The sequence below is a fragment of the Hoplias malabaricus genome, chromosome 5 (assembly GCF_029633855.1).
Source record: "Hoplias malabaricus isolate fHopMal1 chromosome 5, fHopMal1.hap1, whole genome shotgun sequence".
In the NCBI taxonomy this organism is placed as follows: Eukaryota; Metazoa; Chordata; class Actinopteri; order Characiformes; family Erythrinidae; genus Hoplias; species Hoplias malabaricus.
Genome location: NC_089804.1, coordinates 48,777,328 through 48,790,110, shown reverse-complemented (window position 1 = coordinate 48,790,110; position 12,783 = coordinate 48,777,328). Strand labels below are relative to the sequence as shown.

The 12,783-nt window shown below is 40.1% G+C and overlaps 1 protein-coding gene across 6 annotated transcripts in view; it reads right to left on the bottom strand.

Annotated features, from left to right (window-relative positions):
* Positions 1–12,783, bottom strand: part of rerea (arginine-glutamic acid dipeptide (RE) repeats a) — a 169,604-nt gene that overhangs the window by 22,752 nt on the left and 134,069 nt on the right. For 4 of the 6 annotated variants that reach the window (XM_066670691.1, XM_066670692.1, XM_066670689.1 and 1 more), the window contains 4 exons: positions 8,150–8,198; positions 6,499–6,623; positions 6,262–6,361; positions 1,998–2,096 (listed from right to left, as the gene is read on the bottom strand). In XM_066670691.1, coding sequence (XP_066526788.1) covers positions 1,998–2,096; positions 6,262–6,361; positions 6,499–6,623; positions 8,150–8,198 — 373 coding nt within the window. Of the gene's footprint in view, positions 1–1,997; positions 2,097–6,261; positions 6,362–6,498; positions 6,624–8,149; positions 8,199–11,359; positions 11,486–12,783 lie in introns of those variants that run through there. The other 2 variants (XM_066670695.1, XM_066670694.1) reach the window with 2 other exon arrangements.

The window sequence follows — 12,783 nt, the reverse complement described above, 5'->3', positions numbered from 1 at the left end:
AAACCATAAACCAGCTCAGCGGTTACAAGGAAAATAATTAGAGCTTAAAGAAATGGCCACAGCTCACTTTTTCTCTCCATGTTAACAGCTGCAGGCGGTGGAGCAGGAGAGAACTATTGAGGGGGGGGGTGGAGCGGTGAAGATAGAGAGGGGTGACAAGTGACCCTGAAGAGGGGATGATTCTGTCATTTCAGAGGCAGTCACTGTCACTTTTATTCACATTTCAAAAAGGACCGGTGGAAAAAGAGCAGGAATAATGAGGCCCTGGTCCTGAAGGCTGAGCTAGCAGAGAGAGACGGAGAGAGAGAGAGAGCACTAGAGTGAGTAGAGAGAGAGAGAAGAGAAAGCAGGGGATGATGATAAATAAATGAGGAGCAGCAGGCAGAGCTGGTATGAGCGCCAAGGTCAGGGGTACATTTACACCTGTCCCTCCAGGCTGCAAAGCTGCAAAGGCACAACTTGAAATCAGATCAGTGGGAGTGGTGTCCTTGGCTTTGCGGCAGTGGCCTGGCTGCCTCACAGACAGAACAGAGGAAGGGGGGAAGAGACATGGCTCCAGCGTCCTGCCTTCAAACCCCTCTAGCAGCATGTATCCGCACACGCATTTAAAGAGAAAAAAAAAAAAAAAAAAAGAAGGGGGGGGGGTGGTTGTGCAAGGACCAAGAGACATGTAATCGGGCCACCTCTCATACACTATTTATTCAGCCCTTCTATTATTCATCTGAGACAGACTGTTACACGCCACACAAACTTCACAATGTAAACATTAAAAATACTGTTTACCGCACACTCAAACACCCAGCTTTCAATCAATAAATAACAAAGCAAAGTAATTGATCCTCTTTAATGGGTTTACTGGCAGCATTAATGTTAGCCACTTTTCTCTACATTGGGCCTGAAGAGAATGGAAGAATAATTGACAGTACTGACAAAGTCGATAGCCATTATCTAAAAGACAGCATTTAAATAGGTTGATCTCAGGCTCTTATGATGAGACCTGCATGCATGCGTGAATGAAAAATTTGGCTACACTTGAACCTGCTAGCATGCACGTACATTCCCAATAATGAATCACTTAATCAAACGATTCAAGATTAAGACTGCTTCAATTAACAGCATTTCTGATATTATTTAAAATGACTCCAGCTAAATTCAAATCACAAGGGTAAATTTCAACTAGCAACAAGCAAAAAGTGTTTCAAACTCATGCCTTATTTCATCCCAACCTTAAGCAAGGACACATGTTGACTAGGAACAGACTGATCTTAAACAACATGTACATCTAAGGGAGCCTCATGCCATGTCCCAATTATTAAAGATGATTTTAAGGTACTTTCCAGTTCGTGAACAACCCCCCCCCTTTACAAGATGCTCCAACTTATGATTTCGGAAGCAGCAGGAGTGAGTGAGGGATGATTAAGGGCATTATGAGCCTGTCTCATAAATGGTATGAGTCAGTAACACTGGGTGTGGATTCAAAAAATGCATCACAAAACTATTAAAAACAAAGAACTGGAAATGACTTTCTACAAAATGAAAGCTTCAAATGACTCAGAAATCATTATTACCCTTTTCAAAACAGCTTACTTCCCATCTGATAACAACCTTTAAGAGAAGTTGTCGTGCAATCAGAATCCAGAGCAGTGCAAAGATACAAAAGGAAATTGAAATAAACTGAGTTGAAATCAAAGGTTAAAAACAGTATTTATTTTCAACAGCTGGAACAAAAAGAAGGGGGTGGTAGTGGTCCCAACTGTAACATAAGCAAACACAGCAGGCCCAGACTCAGAGTGCCTAGAACGCCTTTCCTGCAATGCCCCCTCCCCAACCCTTTTCTCTCTTTCACGGTGAAGATTTATTCTGCAGGCCATAAACAGGATGCAGCTGCCCTGTTCTGAAGGACTTCAACCATTGAGTGCTTTTCAGTGGACTACAAACTGCCAGCAATACTGCTCCCACTGTGTCAGTTTAAAGAGCAAAATTAACTCTTCTCTTACCACTTCGTCCTCAGACCAGCACTTTTCAATCAGCTTGGGAACAGGCTTCTTCACCAGTCGCTGTAGGGCCTTCCCTGCGTCATAGCTGCTCTCATGTAGCTTTGGGAAAGGAGAGAATTAGCAGAAGGTCAACACATGTCATTGAAACCAATAAACAACATAAGCTGTTTTTAAATATGCTCCCTTTGTTGAGTACATCTCTATGACCCATTTGTACTGTAGGCTAAACATATGTGGAGTTCATACGATTGCATTCTTTAAACAAAGCTGTGAAATCTGGACAGCTGGGATGAAAATGTGAAAGTCATCAAGTACTGACTAGGCCACTGCCATACAGGGAAAGTGTGTGTGGCAGTGAAGCAGGATTAACTCAGGATAACCAGCCATTAAGAAAATGTTCAGAATTTGACGCTTTCTGTGCAGAACAGTTCTGAGCAGCAGATGAGAAAAGGTGTTTCTAGTCGATCAGAGCACAGCCACAGAAAAACACAAACAGAGCATTGTCCTGTTTTATTTCTTTGTGAGTATTTTTTCTGTTTTCAAATCAGAAAACAGATAAAAGGGAAACAATCTCCAGATTTTTCACATGGATCTGACACCAATTGAAGGGGGGGGTGGTGTTTTTAAAAAGAATCTGCCATTGCTTAGAACGAGTTAATCGCAGATATATAAGTTAGCTTTTCCAGCCACAGTATGTAAATTCATTAGAGTTTTTCCTTGAGGTGGCATTCCATTACCTCTGTAAACAAAATACAAAGTCAATATCAACAATCATGTGCGAGGCTGAAACAAAGCAGGCTGTCAAATGTGAGCAGGTATTAGGCTGAACATGCTTCATGAAACACACTGGAATTGCCAATGAGAAGGGAAAAGGTCAAGAAACAATGAAACGCAGACAGCATTAAATCTCCATTCTCCCCTCCTCAGTCCAAATGGAAATGCCATGTTTATTGCAATGCAAAATCATTTGTTAATGCTTTTCCACTACGTTCGCTTTTTAGCCACCATCATGCACCATGTGCTGTGGGGAAGTATTAGCATATGCTCAGTTGTTCTTTGGAGACATGCTGCTCTAATGTGCTTTTCTTTAGCCCTATCTGCTGGGCTCTTCAGCTGGGACTGCAAGGCAGCCAAATAAATTCAGCTTGCAGCTAAAGCTCAGCTGAAATAGTCCACTGTATCCTAATGAAGCCATGAATTACACCTCCCTTGCTTTCCGTGACATTGCACATCTCATCACAATGCTGGTCTTTGGTGCCAATTTATGAGCTTAGTTTAATAGCCCTAAGCACATGAGTTTTCCTGAGGCATATTCAGTTCCAAGCACCTGACAATTTATGGTGGTTTTTGGAGAAGGCAAGCAAATGTAAGAAATGGCTGAGGGATTTTTTTCTAATTTGTCTTTATCTACAATTAGGCTTTAGATCTGGCAGGGACATCTAACATAGCTGTGTCCCCTCTGCTAGTGAATGCCTAATTGCCCAGGACGAATTGCCCTTTTTTCATCTGCACAGCTCAGCCGTAGAAAGAAAGAACAAGATTTATTTAAAAACAGAAAAAAGAGGGGCAGTCAAAGGACATTATCTTTGATGATGCTTTAAAGAAAAATCATGTCGTGGCCATGCAAATAAAAGCACTATACCAGAAGAAATGACTAGTATCATTTGGATATTTGAATATTATGGCAGGGCAGTGCAGTCATAAGGAATTGCAAGTAAGCTACATTACACTTTGAACACACTATCTTTATATATTATGGAAAAATAAGGTTAACTACCACAGTCAGTGATGTCTTAAGTCATTATCCACTAGTGTTCTGCTAAACTTTGCCAGTTGTATGTGCATGAAAAACTCAGTTTGCCATACATTTCATTTATTACATCTAAGGGTGAATGATGTGTCATTTTACTCAGTTAATGTGATAAACACACCCAAAATAAACACTAAAAAGAAACGTCAGTCTGCTGAACACTTGCACACATTTTTGTTTTCAAGATTTAAACAGATGCGTTTCAGAACTGCTATTACAAGTTAACAAAGTACTGAAATAAACACAAATAATTATAAAAGTGTTTATAAAACAGATTTAGTTATCATATTAATCTGGTTAAAGACAGAGTGTAACAAAAAGCTGTACATGTTGGAAGAATGAAGCCTCATTGTGCGGAAGTTATCCTATCCTTTATCCTATCTCCTTTATATATATATATATACAATTTGTTTTATATTTATTTAATTTCAAATAATTGAAAATAATTGCCCATTTTAAAATGCTATTCCATAAATAATAAAATATATTGTTTATATAGCTGAAACCATGAATCATGCCCCCCAGTGGTCAAAATGCTAAGGAATTACAATGGCTAGAGAGGGCAGAATGGGCAGTTTCAAGGCTGTCATTTGAACCTCTGAAGATGAATCTGCAAAACTGGGAAATGTCACAGTTGTTAAGAGTGTACATATTAAATTGGGGATCTCAGCTGTATTTGTCAACTAAGCCTTATCATGAATGGCAACTTAAGTAAGGCAGTCACATTATGTATCATAAACCTGTTTTAATGTAATTAGATTAACCCTAAACCCGGGGGGGGGGGGGGGGGGGGGGTTGGTGTTCAGTGATCCACAGATGCACTACTCCACAGTATTTATTTCTGTCCTATGAAGTGTTCTCCAACACACCCCAAAAACCCTGAATGGGGTTAAGGTCAGGATTCTGCAATGGCTTTTTCATGTGCGGAAAACAAATCGTCATGTTGGCAGAACCACTCTTCAGTGCCGACTAATCTTGAAATTTTTATCCTGGAAATAGCCCGACCATCACTGAAGAAAAAAGTCCATTATTATAATAGCTTTGCCATTCGGTGCATTCAACTACTCAGGTACACTACGAGCCTAGATCTGACCAACTGAATCAACCCCAGATAATGACACTTTCCCCAGAGGTTAGTGGACAGTATTTAAGACACGTTATTACCTTCGGAAGGTTACTTTAAAAATGTATTCCATTACAGAATACAAAATACATGCCTTAATATGTTTTTTTTTATTCCGTTACATTACCCATTCAGCATTCTGAATACTTCCAACAGTATGAATGCAGCATTTACACCCTGCTTACTTCAGAAGAATATTCTGTTCTGTTCTTCTACTGTAGTGAATAGCTAAATGTATTAGAGATGTCCTGGATGAATAAAACATTAGCAGCAGTAAAGGATTAAAAACTATAAGAGTATGTAAACACAAAAGATATTAAATGAATTGCCTGGTTAAAAAGTAAATAAATAAATAAATATATAATTCCCTTGACAATTTCCATATATAACCGTTAGGAGTGAAACATTTTAGACAATCATTAAACATTCTGTTTTTGTATCAAACTTACTGTTACTATTTACAACAACTTTTAAGATGGATTCAAGGGCTGAAATATAAACTGTTACACAATTCAATGTGGAACAGAGAGAGAAGTTTGGAATTCTGGCTGGAACACTTTACTTTCTGAATGAAGTGCCTTGTTTGAAGTTAAAAACTGCATCAAACAAATAAACCATCAGATTTTAGCACACAGTGTCAAACAACCACACTAAACAGTGTGTTTATAAGAGCTTAGCCTACCTTCTGTGGTTTCTCACTAGAAGCGCCATGCCTAGGTGCACAGAGCACAAAACTAACAAATGAAAATTAAAAATAAATAAAACCTTTGCCTTGGACCAAGTTTTAGAACACCCTTCTTCCATGCCTCATCCCAGAATTGTACTTCTGATAAACTTAGGATGCCTAAAATTCTTGAGATTATTCATATTTTCCCTCATGTTGCCATCAGCAGGGCCTCTCTTTTCTGCCAGCGGGTGTCGCAAATGTTTGCTCAATCTAATCCTCCGTTATTCAGACACGCAGTAGTAATATTACAAACACAACAGAACACAACAGAACAGAACAAAAGAGCGCGTCTCCGCAGCTGAGAGGATAACGGCTGTGACGGGGACAGGGAACTTTAATCCTAGTGTTAAATAGTTAAACATTTTAATGTAATCCGTTCATTTTGCAAATGTCACTTCTGAATATCGTGTTTTTCCTATTTTAACTGTAATGGATAGCTGGTTGCTGATCAAATCATAAACGGCTACAGCAACCTTAGCGGGTGATGATAAATTTTGTGGCTGCAGGTAGGAAGATGGAGGGGTGAATCTCTAATGGATTGGCATAGGTTAGTTTACACCTTATCCTGTGTATGATATGTATCAGTCTTAAGGAGCTAACTTACAGTGTTTAATGCATTGAGTGTAGTGTCATCTCTTGAGGCAGCAAGGCACCCATCCTCAGTTGACCCTCCGTCGCACATCCCTGCAAATGCTGCCATGCTCCTGAAACAAACAGAAAAGGCTGAATCAATAAAGGCATATTCATTCCCCAGAAACTGAGCATAAACGCAACAAATGCTGAGTTTTTAATCAATGACATGAATGTCAACAGGTTAAACTAAAAAACTAAATCTGCTCACCTGGCTGCCCGCAGGTACATAAGAAGGTCACAGTCATTGACCCCAGGCATCCAGACCAGCTCTTCATTCTCAGTCACAGGCTGTCCTCCAGGAGAGGGAAAAGGCTGTAGCTCCGGGAGCTTGGCCTGTGTAGTTAGAGATAACTGTTACTACCAGCAGCATAAGCAGCTACAGCTAAATATCAATTTCTAAATATATTTGATATCCAAAGGACTGTGCAACTGCCCTGTGAAAACAATCAATGGTGTTTAAAACACTTAAAACATAAAAACTTCCACTGTACATACAGGAAGCTAGAAAAAGCTACAAAGTTGTTTGTTTGAGGCAAACTATGGCTGTAAATCATCTGGGAGCAGTGTGATTGTTTAAGTGGTTATTTACACCTTCCGTTTTAAAGCACAACCATTATTTGTAGACATTTGTGTCTACATATAAACAAAATGTAATTTTACAAAATCCAGAAGGGTTTAAGTTTCAGTCATGTAAAAAAATAAAAGAAAATGTTCATGTACAGTTTTAGCCGTCTGTGACCAAAAAACCTAAACATGGAACTGTGATCTCAAGAGAAGAGCAACATTTCAATCATATTTCAATACAACAGTGTAATTATTCATTCATTATCTGTAACCGCTTATCCAATTCAGGGTCGTGGTGGGTCCAGAGCCTACCTGGAATCATTGGTCGCAAGACAGGAATACACCCTGGAGGGGGCGCCAGTCCTTCACAGGGCAACACACACATTCACTCGCACATTCACACCTACGGACACTTTTGAGTCGCCAATCCACCTACTAACATGTGTTTTTGGACTGTGGGAGGAAACCAGAGCACCCGGAGGAAACTCACGCAGACACTGTGAGAACACACCAACTCCTCACAGACAGACAGTCACCCTGAGCGGGAATCGAACCCACAACCTCCAGATCCCTGGAGCTGTGTGACTGCTACACTACCTGCTGCGCCACCGTGCCGCCCACAGTGTAATTACAGTGGTTAAATGACCTGCTCTGAATCTACAGACCACTACCCAGTCTAAGTTTCAACGGTACTTCAATATCACATAGTCCATTTGAAGTCTTTTAAAGCAGCCCTGAGCAGGGGATGTGCTGCTATAATCATTCCACATGAGAACACTGATGTATGTTTGGAAGGAAATGCACTATAAAGGATCTGACAGTAATTGCAGGAGATATTCAGTCTTTTTCATCCTGTGCCATTTTCACTCACACTTTCAATTTCAAACCGCCACAACCATATTTAATTCCCACTTAACATCACCAAGTGTGTACGCCTGTCAAACCCTTTTCAATTTTAGGTCTACCTCATTCAGCAAGTATATGAATTCATTTTACTGCAGAGGGACCCCATTGACCCTGCATAAACAGCTGCATATTAGATGCCTTATATTCTGACTGCAAAGATGCAGAGTGCAGTAATTTATAACACACAGTAATGTACAGCATGTAAAAGCAGACATTTGTGTTAAGCTGTTGCTTTTCAGTTTTGTTAAGGTCAACATTAGCCTCATTGTTATTTATTCTTTCCCAACATCTGTACACAGCTAGTGAATCTAAATGCATGTCATGTATCAAGTGGGTAAGCAGAATTTCAGGTAGCATACTCAGTATTCAAACATTGCAATGAAACCTACCTGGTGACTGGGTCCTACTCGAATCTCCCCTTGTGTGCTGTTTAATCGCCTGGAACAGAGAAAAGAAATGTTCAGGTAAGAAAAATGAAGGCTCAGTGTATTTTAATTTAATGCTACAGTTAACCAAATGACCATTCCATTCCTCTGCCATTATTAATATCAGTAACGCTACTGAAAACATTGGCATAATACAGCAATCACATCCACGATCCTTTCATGAAAATCTTTGTACTTACAGATGAAAGCCGTATATTAATGAATGAAAAATAGGAAATAAACAACAGTTCCAGAAATGTCATAAATGCTGTTAAGTATAAGAGGCATAATTCTGTGGATGATATAGTCTAAAACCATCGAAGCTAAACAAAGGGACAAAGGCGACGAGAAGCAGCGATGATGTGTCTCATTGTTCATGCAGAGGTACAGTACAACTGCCCCCAAAAGGCCTGACAATATGAGGGGAGTAAAACCCTGAAATGGCTGCTGATACAAACCCCCCAGTAACCATGGCAACTACAATTTAATAATAGTGTTCCGATCTCCAGCTGCAGTGGATTAAAGAAAATGACAAGATGTTCCTTTTGAAAAGCCTTCCTCTCTCCGTTGCCATGGCAACGGCGCTGATTTTCATATAGCCAGGCATAGAGCAGGCCCAGAAACTGTCACTATGATTTGCGTTCAGAGCAGCCCGCGCTCCATCACCACACTGTCGGCCTAAACCTGGCTGGAAAGCGGAGGGGGTGGAGGGGGGTTAGGCCTCTGGTAGCCATTCAAGTGCTCAAATCACATCCCTCCTTCAGGGTACATTTCATAAACACTCATTCTGCCTGCAGCACTGGCCACTAAATTCTGACAAAAAACATAAGCACTGTCAACAGTGGAAACTCCACACAGTAACAAACACTGCAAGCAGATGCCTGGCGCAGACAGAGGCCACAATACATACAAATGCTACTCTCTAATACAAGATTAGATTTTCCAGGTTTAAAGAGTTGATTCCAATTCTGTGAAGCCTCCCTACTTTTAAACGTGGACCCAGCAAAGTAAGAAATATTGACACCTAGTTCAAAACCAGATTTCCATAGTCAAGTTTAAGAGGAGGGTGTTTATTTTAGATATAAGGAAGGATTTGTGGATGGAGAGATTGTCCAGAAGACTTCTTGAACTTTCTCCCACCTTTGCACTTTTAGCAAAGGTTAAGCAGCACTAAGACTGAAAGTGATCTAAAGGCAGACGTGCTGCACTGTAGAAGATACAGCATTCTTTTCAAACCGCAACTGACTCTTCCAAGTACCATATCAGAAAAATAACAGAAGTAAACAGGCCACAGACATGCTTTTAATTCAACAGCCCAGACAAAAATGATCACAGTGCGCAACACAGCTTACACTTAAATTAAATACAAAATCCTTAAAAAAGCCTGTGAACATTTTAGAAAACATAACTTTAACAATAAAACAGAATCACTGCATTTTACATCAACTATCACTCACTTAAATATGACTGAGAAAATTAAGATGTCTAAATCCAAACAAATCCTAAAACAAATGTTGGTACCTTATTCATTGTTCTTAATCTCTGGCAACATATCTTCACTGTCCAAAGAAAAAAGTGCATCTCCAAAATAACAGGAAACGGGAAAACCCTTTTTCATTTTCAATAGCAGACAATGTAAAAATTTTATTCCAAGTAGTTTTGAATTGCATTTTGCAAGCCACTGGTCCATTCATCATGGAAAGTTCACTTTATGTGAAAGACAGCTGCTGTGTTCAAATGATGTAGAAAACCAAAAATTTACAAAATATATATTGATATGTTCTATTCTGTTCTGAAACATCCAGAACATTATGTGCAGAAGTCAATAGTTCACATTATTCTCAATGAACTGATCACAAACAGCAAATAAATAAATAAAATAAAACCTCAGGAACTTCTACCTCTCAATGGGTCAGTTCATTTATGTGAGAATATATACACAAAGCTTTCACAAATTCTTTTCTACCCTTGCAATCTACATTGATGGGAGTGGGTTTACAAGTACTAGAAATGCTGTATATTCAGTAACTTTAAATACACGTCATATTTCGGTACAAAACGTGAGCCCATATCAACTTTCCATCTTTATTTGAGAAATATATAAATGTGTTTTCCATTATACACCAGTTATGTTTTCGTTGTTACAAATGAACATTGAGCTTTTCGGAATAACATTCTTCACATGCTATTATTTAACGCATAAATAATGAAGAATTGGCAGTTGCTCTGTTTTTGACAAACCTACACTGAACACGGTCCAGTCTTCAGTACTTGATGGACTGGCAAAAACAAGTCATGCTTTTCTTCCTAATTTAATACGGGCACGAGAGCAGCAATCAAGGTTGGTCCCGCCCACTTCCATCAAAACCGTCCAATCAGAGCTCAGCTGTTCCACTGTCATAACACAGAGAAACGCGGCCAGCGCTCCAACTTTATTTTACTGAACGAAAAGAGCAGCGCTTTTCCTCTCGGTGTATCATTGACAACAGGGCCAGGTCCTGCGCCATGTCAGCTCCACTGTAAACACACAGGCTCCGCAAAATGGAGTCTCCGCTTCTGCCGTTCCCTAAACAACCAAAGGCAGAGCAGGAGGAGAGGCTAAAGTTACTATCTCATACCACCTTAAAATGCAGCACCTCGGGGTCCAGAATAGAACTGCTGCACCGTTTAAGGTGGAACAGGAGATTCTAACGGATACCTAAGCTTGCTATAGGCTGCTACTGCACAGTTTAAGGTGGAACAGAATGTTGGACTAAGCTTCTATAAGCCTCATATGGAGTTGTAGGAGGTTGAGGAGGAAGAAACGGCGCCTACGTTGGCTTCTTATTCATCCATAAGGTAAAGTCCTGCGACATTTAAGGTGGACCGGGAAATTCGCCTGAGAAGCTGTTGAATAAGGCGATTTCAGCCCCATGAGGAAAAGTTGCTCTACTTTGGCGTCAGATAACAGAAGCAGCTCTGTCTGAAACTCGAATGTAGCTAAACGGCTGATATTTTTAACGTTCATCTTGTTTTAAAAAGCAGTCGGTGAACGGGTTGCTAAGGCGTCGGCTTAACCTTAGAGCACCTAATGTTTCTTAGCGTAGACGTTTTGACATGACAGTCAAACAAACCGGACAGCCGTGTCGCAGCAAACCTAAGCGGTAAAAGCTAAAGGTTTAACGTAAACGTTACCGGCTCCGTTAACAGGTGAAGCTCACGTTACCTCCGCGGGCTGAACAGGTCGTCCATGTCTGACATGGGGCTTCAGTCTCCGGGAGCTCGGCTGCTCTCCTCCTCCTCCAACCTGTGAGCCTCCGTGTTTTCTTTCTTTCTCTCTCTCTATTTCTTTTTCTTTTTTGCAGGCAGCTCAAAATGGAGTCTGAGCACTGAGCATGTGCCGCGACCCCGCGCGCAGGCACAGGCAGGCACGCGCGCTGCAGCCGCGCTCCATCCTCGCTCCGCGCGCCGCACACACACACACGGAGGTGATGGGGGAGGGAGAGGGTTGCTGGGGCGCCGTTAAGGGGGCTCCACACAAACGACAGGGCAACGACCACAAAGCAACCCCCCGCTCTCAGACGCTCACCCCTCACTCTACCTCCCTCCGGTTTCATCAGCTCCTCAGACGCATCGTTATTAAACCCTCACACAGAGTAATGCACAAGCATCTAACACCTAGCATCGTTTGCGTCCACGTTTAACACGTGTATTCCTTTTCTAATAGTGCACAAATCAAAACACCGACATGCCCAAATGTCCTGCGAATCTGCGTCTTTCCCCTTTTCCCACAAGCACGCATGGAATTAAAGAGACAATTCCATCAAAATATCTCCATGCTCAAACAATTATTTATTTATTTAACCTGTTTTCGGGGCATGTTTCTGACAAGACTAGAAAAGAACATTCACTTCCTTATGTCAAAGTTAAATTTGAAAAATAAATATATTAATTTATCATTAAAAGTCAGAGAATGAGCCCAGACCTCCACTGAATGTGTTTAGGAATACTTGAATATATCTTTTATTATGAAATACACATTTTTCAAATATATTACCATTTCCCACCCATGTTAAATTATTTAGTTACTGATGCATCTGCATACAAACACTCTACGACAAAGTTATAAATAAACAGGCACAAAACTACAGCTATTCTTTCCCTGCAGTAACTGATATTTAGTAAAATAAAATAAACTGCAGTGGATGCAGGCTGTTTGTATTTGGCATTTTTAGAGATTTAGAAAGTAAATTCATATAGTGTCAAAAATATATTTCTTAAAAATTTATTTTCCTTTTATATATCTTATTCTATATCTTGTTTGTTTATACATGGAAATGTTTAATATATAACACATTATTTGGTGAGTTAAAATGTTTATGTGATCAAAGTGTTGTCAGAGCCTTTAAAACTTTGTTTACTGGATGCCAGCCTGTCTTTAAATGACAATTTCATTATGAAGACAATAATAGAAATTTGGATTCAACTGATACTCAAACTGAAATATTTTAACAGTATGTCCATGGTTACGAAAAGTCATAAACAGCATTGTAGTAACTGGTATTACAGCCAGTTTCCACTCATTTTTATACTTTTCTGTCTAACCATGATCTGTATGT